General features: G+C 34.8%; 1 protein-coding gene across 6 annotated transcripts in view; it reads right to left on the reverse strand.

The window, feature by feature from the left end:
* Positions 1-6836: 6836 nt before the first annotated feature.
* Positions 6837-20449, reverse strand: part of PCDH9 (protocadherin 9) — a 1143194-nt gene continuing 1129581 nt past the window's right edge. For all 6 annotated transcript variants that reach the window (XM_005213832.4, XM_002691877.6, XM_025000106.1 and 3 more), the window contains one exon: positions 6837-9005. In XM_005213832.4, the coding sequence (XP_005213889.1) occupies positions 8632-9005 (374 nt within the window). In that variant the 3' untranslated portion in view covers positions 6837-8631. The remainder of the gene's footprint in view (positions 9006-20449) is intronic.

Consider the following 20449-nt stretch of genomic DNA (forward strand, 5'->3'; position numbering starts at 1 on the left):
GTATCTATGATTAAAAATGTCAGTGCCCCACCACCAAAGCCAAATTATCAGTTATGCTGACACTGTAGTATGTCTTGAGGAGTAAGAATTTAATGGCATATGAATGTAATGTTACCTTAAATATTTTCATGATTTTTTCCTTCTGGAGAAAAAAAGCACCCCACATGTAAAATAATATGGACTCCAACTGCTATGTGACCAGTCAAAAGAAAATAGATGTAATGTCATTAAATATAAAAGCAAAATTTTACTTAAAGTGACCTCTAATTTTACTTAGAAGCACCTAACACTGCAGGAAGTCTTGACTGTGTTAAAGTTACAAGGAAAGTATTATTTTTATTGAATATCATTATTCAGGATTATGTCAATGATCCCAAACTATTTATGAACTTGGACGTGAAAAGAAAGTTCGCAATAGAAGAACCAATAAGATAAGATACAGCATGGTGACCATAGCTAATGATAATATAATAATGATAATGACATTACATATTTAAAAATTAATAAGCGAGTAAATCTTAAATGTTCTCATCAGAAGGAAAAAAAATATAACTATGGGTGATGATGGTTGTTAACTATTTTTATGGTGGTGATCAATTTTCAGAATATACCAATGTTGAATCATTGTATCATATACCTAAAACAATACAGTGTTACATGTCAATTATATTTCAGTAAAATAAAATATAATTTAAAAAGTATTTCTTTAAAAAGAACTATAAAGATCCAGAAAATACATGATTAAATATAAATAGTACTGTAATATTATTTGAAAAGTCACTGTCATTGAGAATATTTGCAAATATGCCTGGCATTGAATGAGGCCATTAATAACTGTGTTGAATGTATTCCAATAAGAACACAACCATAGGACTTAAAAAAGAAAATTTGAGGATAAAAGATTAAAGACAACTTAAAAAGAACTTTTTAGTATAAAGCATCAAGAACAATGTGTAGGTTAAGATAACAAAAATGTGGACAGAACTCATTTCATTGCATGTTGCTCTATTTAAGAATTCTAAGAAATAAGATTCATTTTTGAAGTAGAAAATATAGACTTAATATTTTAAAATAGATAATGGTGGCATTATGGTAATGGACAATTGATATGTTTGAAATACTCATTAAAATAAAATGAAAACTGAGTGAACTAAATGTGAATGAAATAGCATTATGATAGTCATGCTGTAAATAGTGTATGTTATATAAATATATTTTATTACTATGAGATTAATTCTATTTTTTTTCAACAGTGAAAAGCCTGGTTCATATTTATTAAAATTTAACTGGTAGCTGTGATACAGGAATATAATATATATAGAACTTCTTATGTGATCAATTCAGTTCAGTTCAGTTCAGTCACTCAGTCATGTCTGACTCTTTGTGACACCATGGACTGCAGCACGCCTGGCTTCCCTGTCTATTGAGAATTCCCAGATCTTACTCAAACTCATGTCCATTGAGTCGGTAATGCCATCCAACCATCTCATCCTCTGTTGTCCCCTTCTCCTCTCACATTCAATCTTTCCAAGCATCAGGGTCTTTTTAAATGAGTCAGTTTTTTGCATCAGATGGCCAAAGTATAAGAGTTTCAGGTTCAGCAAAAGTCTTTCCAATGAACATTTAGGACTGATTTCCTTTAGGATGGACTGGTTGGATCTCTTGCTGTCCAAGGTATGCTCAGAGTACCTTCTCCAACACCACAGTTCAAAAGCATCAATTCTTCTGTGCTCAGCTTTCTTTATAGTCCAACTTTCACATCCATACATGACCACTGGAAAAACCATAGCCTTGAGTAGATGGACCTTTGTTGACAAAGTAATGTCTCAGCTTTTTTATATGCTTTCTAGGTTGGTCATAACTTTTCTTCCAAGGAGCAAGAGTCTTTTAATTTCATGGCTGAAGTCATCACCTGCAGTGATTTTGGAGCCCAAGAAAATAAAGTCTGTCACTGTTTCCATTGTTTCCCCATATATTTGCCATGAAGATATGGGACCAGATGCCATGATGTTAGTTTTCTGAATGTTGAGTTGTAAGCCAATATTTTCACTCTCCTCTTTCACTTTCATCAAGAGGCTCTTTAGTTTTCTTCTCTTTCTGCCATAAGGGTGGTGTCACTGGAATATCTGAAGTTGTTGATATTTCTCCTGGCAATCTTGATTCCAGCTTGTACTTCATCCAGTCCAACATTTCTCATGATGTACTCTGCATATAAGTTACAGATGGAGGGTGACAGTATACATCTTTGATGTACTCCTTTCCCGATTTGGAACCAGTGTCTTGTTCTATGCTCAGTTCTAACTGTTGCTTCTTGACCTGCATACAGATTTATCAGGAGGCAGGTTGGTATTCCCATCTCACAAAGAATTGTCCAGAGTTTGTTATGATCCACACAGTCAAAAGCTTTGCATAGTCAAGAAAGCAGAAGTAGTTGTTTTTCTGGAATTCGCTTTTTTTTCAATGACCCAACAGATGTTGGCAATTTGATCTCTAGTTCCTCCACCTTTTCTAAATCCAGCTTGAACATCTGAAAGTTCATGGTTCTTGTACTGTTGAAGCCTGGCTTGGAGAATTTTGAGCATTACTTTGCTAGCTTGTGAGATGAGTGCAACTGTGTGGTAGTTTGAGCATTCTTTGACATTGCCTTTCTTTGGGATTGGAATGAAAACTGACCTTTTCCAGTCCTGTGTCCACTGCTGAGTTTTCCAAATTTGCTGGCATATTGAGTGCAGCACTTGCACAGCGTCATCTTTTAGGATTTGAAATCGTTCAACTGGAATTCCATCACCTCCACTAGCTTTGTTTGAAGTGATGCTTCCTACGGGGCACTTAACTTTGAATTCCAGGATGTTTGGTTCTAGGTGAGTGATCACACCATCTTGATTATCTGGGTCATGAAGCTCTTTTTTGTACAGTTCTTCTGTGTATTCTTGCCACCTCTTCTTAATATCTTCTGCTTCTGTTAGGTCCATACCTATTTTGTCCTTTTTTGTGCCCAACTTTGCATGAAATGTACCCTTGGTATCTCTAATTTTCTTGAGGAGATCTCTAGTCTTTCCCATTCTATTGTTTTCCTTTATTTCTTTGCATTGATCACTGAGGAAGGCTTTTTTTAATCTCTCCTTGCTATTCTTTGGAACTCTGCATTCAATGGATATATCTTTCCTTTTCTCATTTGCCTTTCACTTCTTTTCTTTTCATAGCTATTTGTAAGGCCTCCTCAGGCAACCATTTTGCCATTTTTCATTTCTTTTTCCTCAAGGATGGTCTTAGTCACTGCCTCTGGTACAATGTCAAGAACCTCCATCCATCATTCATCAGGAACTCTGTCTATCAGATCCAATCCCTTGAATCTATTTGTAACTTTCACTGTATAATCATAAGGGATTTGATTTAGATCATACCTGAATGATCTAGTGATTTTCCCTATTTTCTTCAATTTAAGTCTGAATTTGGCAAGAAAGAGTTCATTATCTGAGCCATAGTCAGCTCCCAGTCTTGTTTTTACTGACTGTATATAACTTTTCCATCTTTGGCTGCAAAGAATATAATCAATCTGATTTTGGTACTGATAATCTGGTGGTGTCCATGTGTAGTGTTTTCTCTTGTGTTGTTGGAAGCGGGTGTTTGCTATGATCAGTGTGTTCTCTTCACAGAACTCTGTTAGCCTTTGCCCTGCTTCATTCTATACTCCAAGGCCAAATTTGACTGTAATTCCAGGTATCTCTTGACTTCCTACTTTTGCATTACAGTCCCCTATAATGAAAAGTACATCTTTTGGGGGTGTTAGTTCTAGAAGGTCTGGTAGGTCTTCATAGAACCATTCAACTTCAGCTTCTTCAGCATTACTGGTTGGGGCATAGACTTGGATTACTGTGATATTGAATGGTTTGCCTTGGAAATGAATAGAGATCATTCTATTGTTTTTGACATTTCATCCAAGTATTGCATTTCAGACTCTTTTGTTGACCATGATGGCTACTCCACTTCTTCTAAGGGATTTTTGCCTACAGTAGTAGATATAAAGGTCATCTGAGTTAAATTCACCCCTTCCAGTCCATTTTAGTTCACTGATTCCTAAAATGTCGATGTTCACCCTTGCCATCTCCTGTTTGGCCACTTCCAGTTTGCCTTGATTCATGGACCTAACATTCCAGGTTCCTATGCAATATTGCTCTTTACAGCATCAGACTTTACTTCCATCACCGGTCACATCCACCACTGGTATTGTTTTTGCTTTGGCTTTGTCTCTTCCTTCTTTCTGGAGTTATTTCTCCACTGATCTCTAGTAGCACATTGGGCACCTACTGACCTGGGGAGTTCATCTTTCAGTGTCCTATCTTTGTGCCTTTTCATACTGTTCGTGGGTTTTCTGAAGGCAAGAATACTGAATTGGTTTGCCGTTCCCTTCTCCAGTGGACCACATTTTGTCAGAATTCTCCACCATGACCCATCTCTCTTGGGTGGCCCTACAGGGCATGGCTCATAGTTTCATTGAGTTAGACAAGGCTGTGGTCCATGTGATCAGGTTGTTTAGTTTTCTGTAATTGTGGTGTTCAATCTGTCTGTCCTCTGATGTAGTAGTATAAGAGGCTTATTGAAGATTCCTGATGGGATAAGCTAACTGAGGGGGAAACTGGTTCTTGCCTTGATGGGTGGGACCATGCTCAGCAAATCTTTCAATCAATTTTCTTTTGAAGAGTGGGGCTCTGTTCCTTCCCTGTTATTTGACCTGAGGCCAAACTATGGTTGAGGTAATGAATATAATTGTGACCTCCTTCAAAGGGATCACTATGTAGTTGCTATGCCTTCAAGAACACTGGGAGAATTTGAAAGCAATGTCTTTCAAAACAACCAATGAAGGAGCTTCCTTTAGGGAGAGAAATTCATCTCTATTTAAACAAAGCAGAACAATGAAGCATTCTTAGAATCCCAACAGCACTCCTCCTTTTCACAGTTTGGTTTGCCCTCTTTCAAATTAACACCCTGGCATCCACATTAGAATTGAAACTGACAAGGCATCCCTTTCATCCCTGACTGCCAAAACTCCTCACTAATAATAATTAGCCATTCCTGGCTTCTATCCAAGAGAGCTTAATAAATACTAGAATGGTTTCTGGGACTCAGCTTCATTTCTTAATTCAGCTAAGGAATGATGGGTGGAGGGGAGGGAACACTACTCTATGGAATAAGATTTGCTGAATAGCATCAGGGCAGCAAAATGACTTCTCAGCTGTCTATTAATGAATAATCACTATTTAAATATATGTTTTATGTTAGTGTATGTGTAGAAATGTTCATTCAAACAGGTCATATTTAGATTAATAAAGTTTATTTCTATACCTGTCTTAGAAAATGTGTAGTATATAGCATTGGAACATTTGATAATAACTTCTATACATTTCATATGGTGTGCTATATGAGGAAATATAACTGGTTTTGATTTCCAGGTAAACATGATTTATAACATTCCACATCTATACAATAAAATAATGTGGGTGATATTTAAGATTAGTCATTATGACTGTATCATTTAGTTAATGAGTAAATATTTCAGTTTGGTTTGTAATGTTACCTATCTTAAATTTTTACAGAGCATACTGAATGCCTTGATAAGAGCAGGTGGTGCCATAATTATTAGAAGAAATATTGTGGTGTGGGGAGTTTCTTTCCAAACTTCTGGTTTGGAAGAAAGCATTTCTATTCCAATCTTTTTGGGAAGGAAAATATATGAGAATAGTTATTTTAGTTTTTCTCACCTTTTACTCTGCAAGGCAGAAGGGAATGACATATGATTGGTAAAAAATGGAAGGGGCTGGGAAAAGATGTTTTTTTTTTTTTTTGCTTTTTTTCAAGAGTAGCCTACTTCCAGGATTCATTCATTTTCTGTGTCCTAGGGCCGGTCTGCTCCATGAAGGAAAGATGACTGGCACCCCAGAGTATTGGACAAATCTGGTGTTCAGAGAAGAGGAGTTAGGTTCTCCATACAGCCACTGGCCCAAGTAAATATCTTTACCTCTATGTCACTATCTCCTGAGCCTTATTTTAAAACTTTTCAAAAGCTGTAGAGGAAGAGTCAGACTTCTTTATTTGCTCTAAAACTCTGATCCAGCTGCTCTGTGATGAATATAAACACATGGCATATGTGTGAATGTGTCTTATTATCCGTGGCAGTTTCTGGGTCCATTTTGCTAATCTGAAAGAAATATAGATGAAGCTTTGGCTGTTGTTTCAAGGTCTTAATCCCTGAATAATCCTCTGCCAAAAATGAAATATTTGGGAGTTTGTTTCATGAAATCTTGTTAATGATACTAAGAGACAAGATAACCTCACTAACTAACCAGTGTTACCTGCCCAGTTTCTGACTTCAGATTTCACTTTGATGAAACTTGTATGAAACTTGATTAGAAAATGAACTAACTCTTCTTATGAATTTCATAAGAAAATGATTTAATAAATCATTAGGAGAAGCTGTAGCTCAGATGGTAAAGCATCTGCCTATAATGCGGGAGACTGGGGTTCAATCCCTTGGGTCGGGAAGATCTCCTGGAGAAGGAAATGGCAACCCACTCCAGTATTCTTTCCTGGAAAATCCCATAGATGGAAGAGCCTAGTAGGCCACAGTCCATGGGGTCTCAAAGAGTCGGACATGACTGAGCAACTTTCTTCTTCTTCTAGGAGAATTTAACTCTAACTTGGACCATATATTCAGAACATAAGTATTAAACCACTAACTAATTTTATAATTAAAATTTAGTTTTATCAACATATATTTATCTAACAATTAGAGTAGAAATCATCACTTTGGATTTTGAACAAGAATTAACACACTACAGTCAGGAATTCAGAACATTTATTGCAAGAGCTGAATAATTGTAAATAACGTAGAACTGGCAAAGCAGTAACAAGGATAATTGTTTAGATATTTATTCTGTCAAAGTCATCAAACACCCCTCACAAACCGACAAATATGTACTTCAATAAGTAATGCACCCCTACCCATTATTTTCCATTATACTGTGGAAAAAATGTGAATTGCTATTTACAAAGTAATTTTATTTTTGGTAAGAACAAATTATCTATCAGATTAGCAAACCATTTTTTTTTATTTTATTTTATTTTTTTTTAACTTTTAAGCTGTTGTTGAACCGTGGCATTAAGATAACTTTCACTTCTTTCAGTAAAAACATTTTGTTGCATGCTATTTATTTGTTTAAATCATCTGTCATGCCTTAACAAAAACCTCCTAAGAATGTTCGAATTTGGATTTGTTTGCACGTGCAACTGAGATCTTATTAACATTAGTTGTCACTCTGTTGGTTTGACCTAAGTGACAAGATGCTGGTACCCGCCAGGCATTGACCAACTATGATAACAAACAGTTAAACAGCAATAATTAGAGATTTATCCCTTAATATCCCCCAACTAGCCTACCTGGAGAATGTTCTGTTACATCATGAAGGCACAACACATTAAATATTTTGTGGCTATGGTCTAACACTTGTGTTACAACAACATTATTATATATGAGGATCAACACAAACTGCCATTTCAACAAAGTTGTAGACACACATTTGCCCAATTGAAACTATTTTGAATATTAATTTTTCTTTAATATATGCTAATTTAATATATTAATTCTGCATGAGTGACAAGCACAGGATATTACTTCACTTTCTGAAAGATAACACTTTCCCATTAGTATCTCATTTAATGCTACTAAATAAGTGATTTTGCTTTTGCCTACTTTGAAAATAAGGATGTCAAGAAAATAGGTTCTGAATTTTCAAGCTTTTGCAGAAGTCCTTTTATATATGAAGTTTTCATTTTTATCTTTATTTTTTAGAATTCCAGCAACATAAGCTATCATAAAAGAAGCAAGATTCCAGAACCTTTTCTTTAAACACAAGTATTTGAGATCTTTTGAACAATGTGTGTCAGGACAGACTACTAAGGCAGAAACACCTCACTAAAAGAAACAACAAAAATAACAACAAAGAGGCAAACAAAAAAAGAAAGAAGCAACCATAAAACACAGAATTATGCTACAACATTTTTAGGTGAACGATATAAGTACACAAAGTTGTTAATAATAACTTGCTTCTATTTACAAATACTTTAACACTGATTGACTTACAAGTGTCCACTAATGTTGTTAACAGCACAATAGGTTTAATGCTTATCTTTTTAAGTTTTGTTTGAAGTATAATGTCAAGTATAGCAGTCTCAACACAGATCAATGACAAAAAGAGCACAATTTTTCTAACTGGATATGTCTTTCAGTCACTCTAATCCATGGAACTTCCTTACTCTCCAAATGCATATTCTATTATTCATAGCAGCAGTCCAGGGTCAAAATAAAATGCAATTTAAAAAAAGATATTTGCACAATGGAGATACTTCTGGAAAGTTTAATCAATCCTAGTAAATAAGATCATATGGCTAGTAAAACTATCTTCTCTCTTATGTGATAAAACATTGTATCCTCCATGGTGCCAACACAAAATTATGGGTATCCCTGCTCTAAGGGGCATAGTTGTAGAGATCTATTGAATACATAAAGCTCTGACACACACGGTATTAGCATGTCTATTTAGATTAAAGTCCTTAGGTCCCATATGGCCTTTTTTTTTAGAGTTGGTGCTCCTTAGGACTCTCAATAGCACCTCCTGCTTGCTTATAAGACTTCAGATTTGCCAAAGGAATGTCTGTCATGTGGCTGCCATTGTTGAAATGGCCTTCAGTGGAGACATACTGCTTACGGTCATTGAACTGGTTCCTGTTGCTATCTTCTTTCCAGGCTCTGGTCAGGGTGTGCCCATTCACAAGCTTGTCCTTCTTGATCCATTCTTTTTGGGGTGCAAAGGTTGAGAGAGGAGATTTAGGGTGTTGATATGGACCCAAGCCAGGAGGCATCCAGCAATTATCAGAGTGACCCAAAACCAAGCACTCTTGAGTGCACATCTCTGTAGCTTCAGCTAATCCTCGGGGGCCCAGAGGCCCATCTGCAGAGGACAAGAGACAGAGAAAATAAGGAAAGACAGTGGTTAGGGTTTTCATTTTAAATTATATCCTTAGAGAAAAACTGCACTGGTGATCTCATTTTCTCATGAAAATCTATTAAGTTAAGCAATTCATAGATATGATTCCCCATCCTTTTTTTCTACTTTTTAATTTTTGCAATGTTGTGTTGGTTTCTGCCATACAACAATGCAAATTAGCCATAATTATACACACATAATTATGTGTATAATTATCCCCTCTCCCCCTCTCCCTCTCTCCCCTCTCTTCCCTCCTTGCCCTCCCCCCATCCCATCCCTCCAGGCCATCACAGAGTGCAGACTGTAATCCCTGTGCTGCACAGTAGCTTCTCACCAGCTATCTATCTCACATCTGATAGTGTATATATGTTGATGCTACTTTCTCCATCTGTCGCACTCTCTCCCTCCACCACTGTGTCCACAAGTCTATTCTCTAGATTTGCATCTCCATTCCCTCCTTGAAAATAGGTTCATCAATACCTTTTTCTAGATTCCATATATATGCATTAATTCACTATATTTTTTTCTTTCTGACTGACTTCACTCTGTGTAACAGGCTATAGGTTCATCCACCTCATTAAAACTGAAATTCATTCTTTTTTATGGCTGAGTAATATCCTATCCTTTTAAGAATTACATAGAAGGAATAAAATTCCTTGTTTTGGAGATAAGAATTACTCTTTCCCTTAAGCCATTTTATATCTAGAGATACAGACAGATCAAAAAATAAGTAGATAGATATGGGTAAACAGATATACCCATGATACATCATTTCAGATCTTTTTTCTATGACATATGTATTATTACCAATTCATGTCCTAATTCTCAATAAAAACTCATATTCATGAGAAATAATGAAATTTACAAAATTTTATGCACAATGCCAGAAGATGTTAATTAAAAACTCCAGGAATACAAAAAGTGTTACTTGAAATATAATATTAAAAGTAAATACTGTGAATAGTTAATCAAAATGATCTTCCATGTAAACATATATCTTAATATGAAATTCATTAAAATAACTTTGCAACATTCTTTTTTAATTTAAGTAATAATTTTAAAGAACATTTTAACTAAAGTATACTACTAAAGACACATCTGGTTGACTTCAAGCATTGTGAAATCCAAGTAAATAAAGATCCCATGTGGTTTCCTTCTAAGCTTAACCTATTTTCTTGATTTATAAATGTATCAAATAACCCAAATTTCACTAGAGTGAAAGTCTAGCTAGGTTGCAAATTGGAATGCATAGAGTGTAATATTCAAAGAGAAAAAAGTCATCATAGATATTTCTCTCTCTCTTTTTTTTTACCAGAAGGCAATCTAAAACATTTTAACCATGATTTTGAAAGTAAACTATTCTCTGATTATGTAAAGAGAAAATCAGTTCTGTACTGAAAAACAGTAAGTGTCAAATGATAAATGGTTAAGGGTTAAGTTGGGTTTTTTGTCGTCATGTTTTCTTTCCCATGATTAAACAGTCAAGTGATAAGTGATAGCTTGAAAATTAGGAATTGATTTTACAAATGAGGTTAAGTATCAGATAGGCAAGAATGCTTGAGGCATAAAACATTTTCAAAAGCTAAGAGTCATCAGAATAGAAATGTAGAAGAAAACATCCCTGCGAGTTTGCCTACTCAACAATTAAAAGAGCCAACAATTGGAATGCAGGTCTCTGCTAAAACCCAAGTTAGCATTACTAATATTTTTAAGTGCCCAGTAATTGTGGAATATTTATATTAATATCTATTTGTCTTAATAATATTCTAGTTATTTCTTTCATGTTAAAAAAAAATACTGCTGAGAAAGGTAACTGTTGTTGGCAAATACCTGACCTCCACACGCAGACAGCATCAGAACGGACACTGGATGTGAAAAGCGGAAAAAAAAAAAGGTGCTTAAAATGTACTCTTAATGAGATTTTAGTCTATTTTGAAATCTGAAGTCTGCTTTTTAGAATAACAGTAAACTTCCTTCTCATGTGATCCATAGTCCCATCCCCTCAAAAGTAAATAGTTTTATTTTTAAGACATATGTTCATTACTTAAAACTATTTCTCTCACAAATTTTCAGTGATCACTTATTCACTAGGATATTTAATTTAACCTTCTCTATGAGCCTTTCTGAAACTCTGATACTTTGGCCACCTCATGCAAAGAATTGACTCATTGGAAAAGACCCTGATGCTGGGAGGGATATGGGGACAGGAGGAGAAGGGGATGACAGAGGATGAGATGGCTGGATGGCATCACCAACTCGATGGACATGAGTATGAGTCGACTCCGGGAACTGGTGATGGACAGGGAGGCCTGGCATGCTGCGATTCATGGGGTCGCCAAGGGTCGGACACGAATGAGCGACTGAACTGAACTGAACTGAACTGATGAGCCTTTCTCTGTCCTCTGAATTTTGCCCACACTTTAAAATTTCAAACTAATTTCTCCCTTATAGGTTCGCTTTGGTTTATTCAGTGGCTCTGTATCCACAAAGCAAACACATTCTGATTTTGTTCAAACTAATCCACGCCCCTTCCATCAGAATCACAGGCCTAGAAAATGCTTTTGTCTGGCTTGTTTTCATTTAATTACTGACTCTATCAAGGGGCAGTTTGCTTCCCATGTACCACAGCAAGCTTCCCTAACTTTGCTAATCCATATCTTGTATGCACTGGGAAGATTTCCATAGATATTCCCCTATAAATGCATAACAAATTCCCTAATTGAACCCACTCAACTTTTACATTATGACATTTTTGCCTTTTGTCTTTAGGGTCTGTACACTCATGAGTAACATTTTTATTTTTGTTTTCTCTCAACTAGATTTAAAATCCATTCATAAAAAAAAAGGAATGATCTGTTTTCTGATTCTTCATGGTGCTAAACAAGAGCAATGATTTATGCACACTGTTAATTGTTAATTAAATTTTTATGAGGTTGAAAATGTTCTAAGAAATTATTAAAGATATCCTCCACTTAAAAGGCAGAATTTAAACAATCAGAATATGCTGATTTCACAAATATCATACCAAAAGCTTCCTCAACAACAAATCTCTTCACCTTAGCAATACTTGTGACAGTTAATAAGTGAATTATTTAACTTCTCTGTTAAATATGTTCACTCCTTTCTAGACATCAATGGAGATAATCACAAGTTTGATATATAATATATCTTATGTCTATCAATCAATTCTTAACTTTTACTATTCCAGAATCATTAGTACATTTTTCTTTTCTTGTTAATAGCTCCAAAGTTGGGGGGAGGATTATTAGCTGTCTTAGAAATATCAATAGCATCAAGATTTTATTACTCTATAAAAAGAGAGTATGAAAGATTATTTTTTAAATAGTCTTATCCAATATACATTACTATCTTATTAAATTGAGGGTATTACCCAAGAACTGAGAACACTGTGTGTGTGTGTGTGTGTGTGTGTGTGTGTGTGTGTTGTGTGGACCTGAAATCTTCAGCACTGAGTGACACATTTTAACAAAAATAGTGTGCATTGTTTTTCAGAACTGATAACATTTATTTATTCCATTATTATTTACTGAGCATGTACTATATGCTGACACTGTGACAGGCACTGGGAATATAGCAGTTAACAAAGTAGATGTCAACAGTGTCCCCATGGAACTGTGCGCCTATCCTGGGAAACAAATAATTGCCTTAAAAGCAGCAAACCAAGAGACAAAAAAAGGGTGTCATTGGGAAGAAGATAGGATTTAAGGAGGCTTGTCTCTTCACAAGGCAACAGGGGTACTTTGTTCCAAGTTATATAATTTCTACATTTTTCTGAAATTTCTTACAGATAACTGATAATTTTAAGACATTTACAGTTAACATTTGCGTGTACTACACAAAATCTTTAACTTACAAAAATACTTTTCCATTAAATAGTGTTAATTGCTCTTTGAAAAATGTATGTGATTCATTCTTATAAATAAATTTGAAAGCTTCTGATAAATTTACAGAATTTCTGTAGATTCTTAGGTCAGTCTTTTAGGTATCTGCTTTACAAAATTTAAAGATTCATCAAAAAGTGGGACACAACACAATGATGGCAATTGCATGAGAGCCAGGTTTTGTTACCTATAGCCCTAAAAAAGAAGGGCCACCAGGCAGGGCCCCATGGAAGGTTGTACCAAGAACAGCATAAAAATAAGCTAGAATTGTAGTGGACAGTTTATGTATTGCCAAACAGGGTGGGAGGAGCTAGGTTCCGAGCACCCTCTGTGGATTGACTGATTTGAATAATTTTTCAGGTTCTAGGGCACAGAGGCTGTCTCAAGTTATCTGACAACCTGACCTTTCCAGCAGTTAGGATGTGTCCTTCATGACCTGCAAGTGTGAGAGCTCTAGAAGGGAAGTGGTGGGATATGAATTAACTCAGAAAGGGAAAGTGACCAACCAGGATCACAGAACTGGGTCTAACTGTCGTCTGTCTGTATAGAGATTTACCCATCTATCTATATAATCTCATTACAACAATTTGCTCATATAATTGAGCTCCATTGTTGGAAAATTTACTTTGCTTATTTTCTGGCAAGTTTCTATTTTAGGACCTGACATTAAATATGGAAAATTTTACTCTTTTTATTTTGACCTATGTATAATTTCCAGTGGTTGCCTGAAACACACACACACAATATGGGTTTTATTTTGAGAAATAGCAATTTTTTGAGAAATAGATTCCAAGTTTTCTTCCATAAAGTCTGTGTCATGAATTGGTAGAAAAAATAAAAACATTTTTATCATGAATTATTAAAGAGAACACAGTCATTCTACTGATTTCCTAAATATCCTGGTCCTTTAAAAGTTTATAATCTGAAGCATCTTAAACATTAAATAGTTTCCAGTTAATTTTTTTCTCATTTTTAGAACCACTTACTGAATTGTTTTACATTTTTAAAAAAGAGAAAGACATTCTTCATAAAGCATTAATATTTAATGTTGTTATTTTCAAAATATAATTGAAAATAATTCATGATTCTCCATCAAATATATAGCATTTAAAATATCAGGGTTTCTTTGCTAATACTGCAAAACCTATATGCACTGAAATATTATCCTTTATCACTGACATATAATTATTTTTAATGTCATCACTATAAGAGGTTGTCTTAACTGATGAATAATTGTATTTATTTTTCATAATTCCCTCAACAAGTGTTTATTGAATATCCAACATGTATCAGAAATGTGCTGGATTCTTAATAAATTTTGAAATTGTGTGTGTGCATGTGTGCATGTGCATGCATGTGTGCATTATGCTTCCCTACTTCTCCAAATTTTTCATAAATTTTGATGTCCTATTTCTGTCATGTTATACAATATCTACTTAGAATTCAGATCAGGATTGAAAACTGCTTATAAATACTTTCCATAATTTCAGCCTTATACTAATTACTTCCGTTTTATTTTTAAAAAGTATTTAAAAAACCCTATCATGATTTTTTTAACACTGAAATATTTATTGATTTAAAAAAAAAAAAAGCTAAATTACTTTTCCCTCTCACAAATGCAATCTTTGAGTTTGGTTATCTTTCTTGGTTTTTTAATGTCTAAAGACACAAATGTTAATAAAACTGTCCAAGCCATCTGTCTCTGCATTTAAATGCTGAAAGCAAAAACGAAAGCACATGAAAAGCTTCTTGAAAATCATCTCAGTTAATGTTTATATCAGGTCTCAATGAATTTCCCTCTCCATCTTTGGCCAAATTCACCTTTCTGCTCAAAACCAAAACAAACTAACAAACAAAAAAACAACAGCAACCTGTTTATGATTTAGGCATCAACAGCTGTCATAGAGCTGCTTGAATTGCTGACTTTTAATGTGCAGGTTCAAAATGTGAAACTATCCAATTTGATGGATCTCCAGCTATACTTCAATGGCAGCATACTTGAATGAGCTTTGATCTCATTTTGTTATACCCAGAAGCAGAACTGTTACTTCATTGATTAACTCACTGCTGTAATTAACAAGTGCCTTCTGGCCTGGTGTTCACCTGCTTTTCGACCCGATGATTTGAAACCCTTTCTTTCCAAAGATCGAAACTGATAAACTGACATGTAAAAAAAATCATGAGAACGTTCATATTTCTCATTAGATTTCAAACTATATGACAGTTTGGACTTTTACATGAATAAATTTTCCTTAGAATTTTTCCTATTGGGTAAAATAAGACTAAACAGACTGCCAAAATTGAATTGTAAAATAGATGTCATTTTTATATCATTTTGGTTCAAATTCATCACATCTCACTCAATTTTTGTCTCATTCAAATTTTATTATAGAAAAATACCTCTTTCATGCAAAACATATCTGATTGTCATGTTATAATGGCCTTTTTGTGGTTAGACCATATATCATTATTTTTATGCAAAACAACTGTTAAGTTCCAGTTTTACTGTATTGTCCTCAGAAAAAGTACCTTAAAATGTAGCATGATGTAGTACGCAAAGAGTTGTGCACCAGTAAACATCTTAAAGTGGAAGATGTATCCACTGACTTGAACTTGCTGAAGCAATTTACCTGATCTCTAGGCCTAGTGATAAAATTCCTTGTTTTAATAAAATTTCTGGTTTAGAGTAGGTTTTTATCCTATTACTTTGCTTTGTACTTGCTATTGATTTACTGAGAAAAATCCTAGTTATTATACTTGCTTCTTTCCTTACTCAACTTCCTATAAAAAGTTTCAGGGAAACAAAAATTCTCACCTACTACACTACTAGGTAACTTTAGTATCTCTAAGAGACCAATATAAAAAACTTAGTATTTTTACTATCTCATTTTCACCCTCAGTTTATTTCTAATTCTTTTACATTTTTGTGAGATAAGATGCAGCAGTGATAACAATTTTTTATCATGGATTACCCTGAGTAGAAAGCTAAGTCACTTGATGGGGCCTCCTACTATCTCCACACACTACTGATGAGTTTCAGATATGAATCACATTGATTAATTTGCTTCCAGTCTGAAAATGGTCAAAGTTAATTTTGAATATGAGAGTTGACATGAAAACTGAGGAACCTGCTCAGCATTGCTCATAATCCCTTTTGGTAATATGATCTCTATTTTAGATCACATTATCCTATATCCAATTGATAATTTAAAATCAATATTACATGGGAATAGATACAAGTTATTACTCTGCCCAGAGAAACAATCAAGGGGTACAAATTTCAATCCCATATAAACTCAGATTTGCATATAAAATAGTATAGCATAGTTATGTGGACAGTCTAAATCCAAAAATAAATCTGGCAAATTGATTATGCCTATAGGAAAAATATTTTTCATTCATTCACTGAATAATTTTTGTTTGATCTCATTAGGTTCAAGAGATTCTTGCATACAATATCTAAATTCCGAACTAGTTCACAAATCTCAGGTCAGGCGATCATCATAACTCAGGCCAACAGAAATAGATTTGAGCCCCAGTAAAACAATGAATGGACAGGGCAGACTAGCGTGCTGCAGTCCATGGGGTTGCAAAAAGTCGGGCTGGACTGAGTGACTTTACTGAACTGAACTGAAAACAATGAATTAGTATAAACTTTGTGAAATTAATTTTAGATTCACTATTTCCTAGTTTCTCATCTAAAACTTGAGAGTCAAAGATTAAATTTTGATGCATGACATCTACCGGCCTTTTATTCCTTTGTTAAATATCACTGTGGCTTGTCATATATAATCACATTTTCAGTGTTATTTTCATTTTACTAATGAAAAGTCCAAGATAGAGCAAAGAAATTATAAATCAACTGTTCCTGTAGTGTATTACTTACATCATATTAAGTCTTGGAATGTGAAAGTATGATTGGAACAAGTATTTATATTTATCAATCTAAGAAAAAGCTATAATCTAACTTTTAGTTAATAGCTCAAGTTTAAACTCAAAATTGTGACATCATCTACAGTCACCTTGAGAAACAAATACAGAAGTCTCATACCAGCAGGATCTGACAAAACCTTTGGTTAACAAGTAAACAAGGATTAAATGTTTTACACGTTCTGTTCCTCATACAGATTTTTTTCCTTGGTCACAGATGAAAAGTCAACATTTGTGGATGGAGTCAGTCCAAATGCAATAACACATGGCCAGCCTAAGCAGCAGATTCTCTGCCAGAGAGGATATTGCTATTTGGACAGACTTTATAGCTCACAAAGAATGGAGAGTGCCTCCTTATAAATCTTTAGCTTTCTACAGCATGGCTTGAATATCAGGTCCCTTTTTTTTTTTATCATCTGCTAAAGCTAATGGCTGTAAAGAAAATACTTAGATAATTTTATTGATTCACCATTCACATTAGATGTTGCAATCAATGAAATGACAATAGTCTAAGGTCACTGATTATTTAAATTAACTCAAATTTTTACCCAATTGCATGGTATGCAATAGCTTATTTATATTATTGCAAACTGTATCTTCTTTCTCCTATAGTTCACTATTTCTTTTTCTCATATTTGATGTCTTTCATTTTACAAAGTTATTCATATACTGATATTTCCTGAATTACTGTTCATTTCCTACAATCTGTATAACTTCTCAAAAAACCACAGTAAATCTTATTTGATATACAACACGTTTTTAGGAGCAAATCTCAGGTATGAAGAAATGAAGTAATTCATGCAGATGAATTTCAGGCTGAGATTCAAATTTAAAAAGAAGCAATTTATATAATCTTACCTCCTCTTAAAAACTCTCAGGTACTTGTCTGAATCCAGACCAGTAGTACATAATACTGTGAAGTAATTTATCTCCACACATTTTCCACTCTCTCATATTTCAGGTGTATTTAATTAGAATGAGAAAACTGGTGAAGTTTGTTTTTATTTCCCCAGTTCTCTGATAATTTTCACCTGGGACCTTTAAATGCAGCCTTGTTCCCCCCTGAGTCTCTGGGTAGACATTCTACTTCTCCTGATCTCCAAAGGGTGTAGAGACTCGCCCTTGGTTATTTTAAGCAATGGGAAATTTGTGAAAAACATTTTGGTAAATTGTTAAACATTTAAAGGCTTCACAAATTTTATATTTTAAAAACTGTCTGAAAGATTTTCTTTTTTAAAAAATAGAATAAGCTATCCCCTGTGATCTGTAGGGATGTGTGTGTGGGTGTATATGTTTACACATAGATTTTACCATAGCTTTGAATTAATAGATTGTAGATCAGTACTTCTCAAATGTTAATGTGCATATGAACCACCTGGAGAAAATGTAAAAATGCAGAATCAAATTCAGTAAATCTGGGATCCTGAGTTCCTTCATTTCTTAGGATCTCTCAAATGCTGTTACTTCAAGGCCCTCTCTTGGAGATGCAAGCATATTGAGTACTTATCTATCTCCATGGGATACTTTCCCAGTGTTCTACACAATTTAAAGTTCTCAAATATGTGCTTGAATCAGAGTTAGCTGGAGGGCTTATCATATAAATTGCCTGGCCATAACCAGTAATTTTCATTTTATACATTTAAGGTGGAGCCTTGAACTTTCTGTTTTAACAAGTTCCCTGGTGCTGTTATACTTTCCTGATTTCTCCAAGCCATCACTAGCCTCTGTGTTTCAGTTCCATTTGATGACACTATAGCTTTTTCCAGATCCTGCTCAGTGTTCTTTATCTACACTTCTAAGTGAAATTACATCATTATGCAGTCTTATAAATTGTGTGTGTGTGTGTGTGTGTATATATATGTATTAGCAATTCCCCAACTTACATTTTCAGCCCCATTATCATTCTCTTGTGGCAATATCAACATATCTGACTCATGGCTCCTCAGCATCATTTATATTTCTAATTAGCATTTCCAATTAATGTAATTCTTTCTTTTTTTCCCCAAACATGCTACTCTTCCTGAAATTACCATTCTTGTGTATGGCATACATTCTTGTGTATGGCACACAATCACCTGCTTGCTCCATTCAGAAACAAACAAACAAAAAAGGAGTCAGACTTGGCACCTGAGAGGCAGAAATCTAAGTTTCTCCAACCTAATTCCTGGGACTAGAAACATACAATATCACACAAGTGGTAATGTTAAATTATATGGTTGCTACATACTGAAGGTTTCTGTCTGGCAAATTCATATGTTGAAACCAATGTGATGGTATTTGGAGGAGGGATCTTTGGGAAAGGATCAGGTTTAAATGAAGTCATAAGGCTGAAGTCCTTGTGATGAAATTAGTGCCCTTATAAAAAGAGACCAGAGAACTAGATCGTTTACTCTCTCTCTCTCTCTCTGCCATGTACAGCAAGAAAGGCGCTGTTTGCCAACTAGGAAGGCGGATCTCCTCAGACACCAGTTTTGCCTGTACCTTAATCTTCGTCCTCCCAGCCTTCTAAATTGTGATAAATAAATATTCCCTGTTAAAGCAAGTCTATGATATTCTGTTAAAGTAGCTTGTACTAAGACAATGGCAAAAGGGGATTTGCAGATATAATAAGGACACTCATCAACAAATAAAGTTGATTATTAGTTAAGAAACTAAACTATATTTGTTTAACTAAAATAATCACCTGAACTCTTGAAAATCAGGGAGATTTCTTTAGCTATTGGAGAAAGAAACTCAGATTCAAAGTACAAGAAAGACTCATTATGTCACTGGTATATTTGAAGATGGAAAGGACCACGTGAAAAGGACTGGAGAGCAGCTTTTAATTGCTGAGAGAAACCACAGCTGGGCAGTCATCAGGACACAGGGAACTCAGTCCTACAACCATAGGAACAGGATTCTGCCAACAGTCTGTGTGAGTTAGAAAATCAGATTCTTTCTCAGAGCCTCAAGAGAATAGTCCAGTACAGTTGATAACTTGATTTTGGCCTCTGAGACCCTATCTATGGCAAGCACGCTTGGACTCCTGAGATAATAAATGGCTGGAAACTGAGATGATAAATTTTTGTTGCTATAACTAAGTGGTGGTGATTGTAACTCATAAATAGACTACTAATATGTCTGTCTGTCTCTTGCTCAAGATACACACAGTCAATCAGCAAGTTTTTCAGCCTACCTCCATCCCTAAAAACTCACCACCGCAAGTTACTATTATTTCCTAGCTGGATTCCCTTTTTCACTTTGTGACATTCTATGCTCCGATCCTTAATTAGAGCCATGTATATCACCGACTCAATGGACACGAGTTTGAGTGAACTCCAGGAGTTGGTGATGGACAGGGAGGCCTGACATTCTGTGATTCATGGGGTCACAAGGAGTCAGACACAACTGAGCGACTGAACTGAACTGAACTGATATATAGTTATTAGTAAATAGGTAGTATATTCTTATTAGTTTTCTTTTGCTGCTACAACAAATCATCACAAACTTTGTGACTTAAAAGAACATCATGTTATAGTTTTGGAAGTCAAAATTCTGAAAATACGTTTCACTGGATTGAAGTCAAGGTGTTAACCA

The sequence above is a fragment of the Bos taurus genome, chromosome 12 (assembly GCF_002263795.3).
Source record: "Bos taurus isolate L1 Dominette 01449 registration number 42190680 breed Hereford chromosome 12, ARS-UCD2.0, whole genome shotgun sequence".
Lineage (NCBI taxonomy): Eukaryota > Metazoa > Chordata > Mammalia > Artiodactyla > Bovidae > Bos > Bos taurus.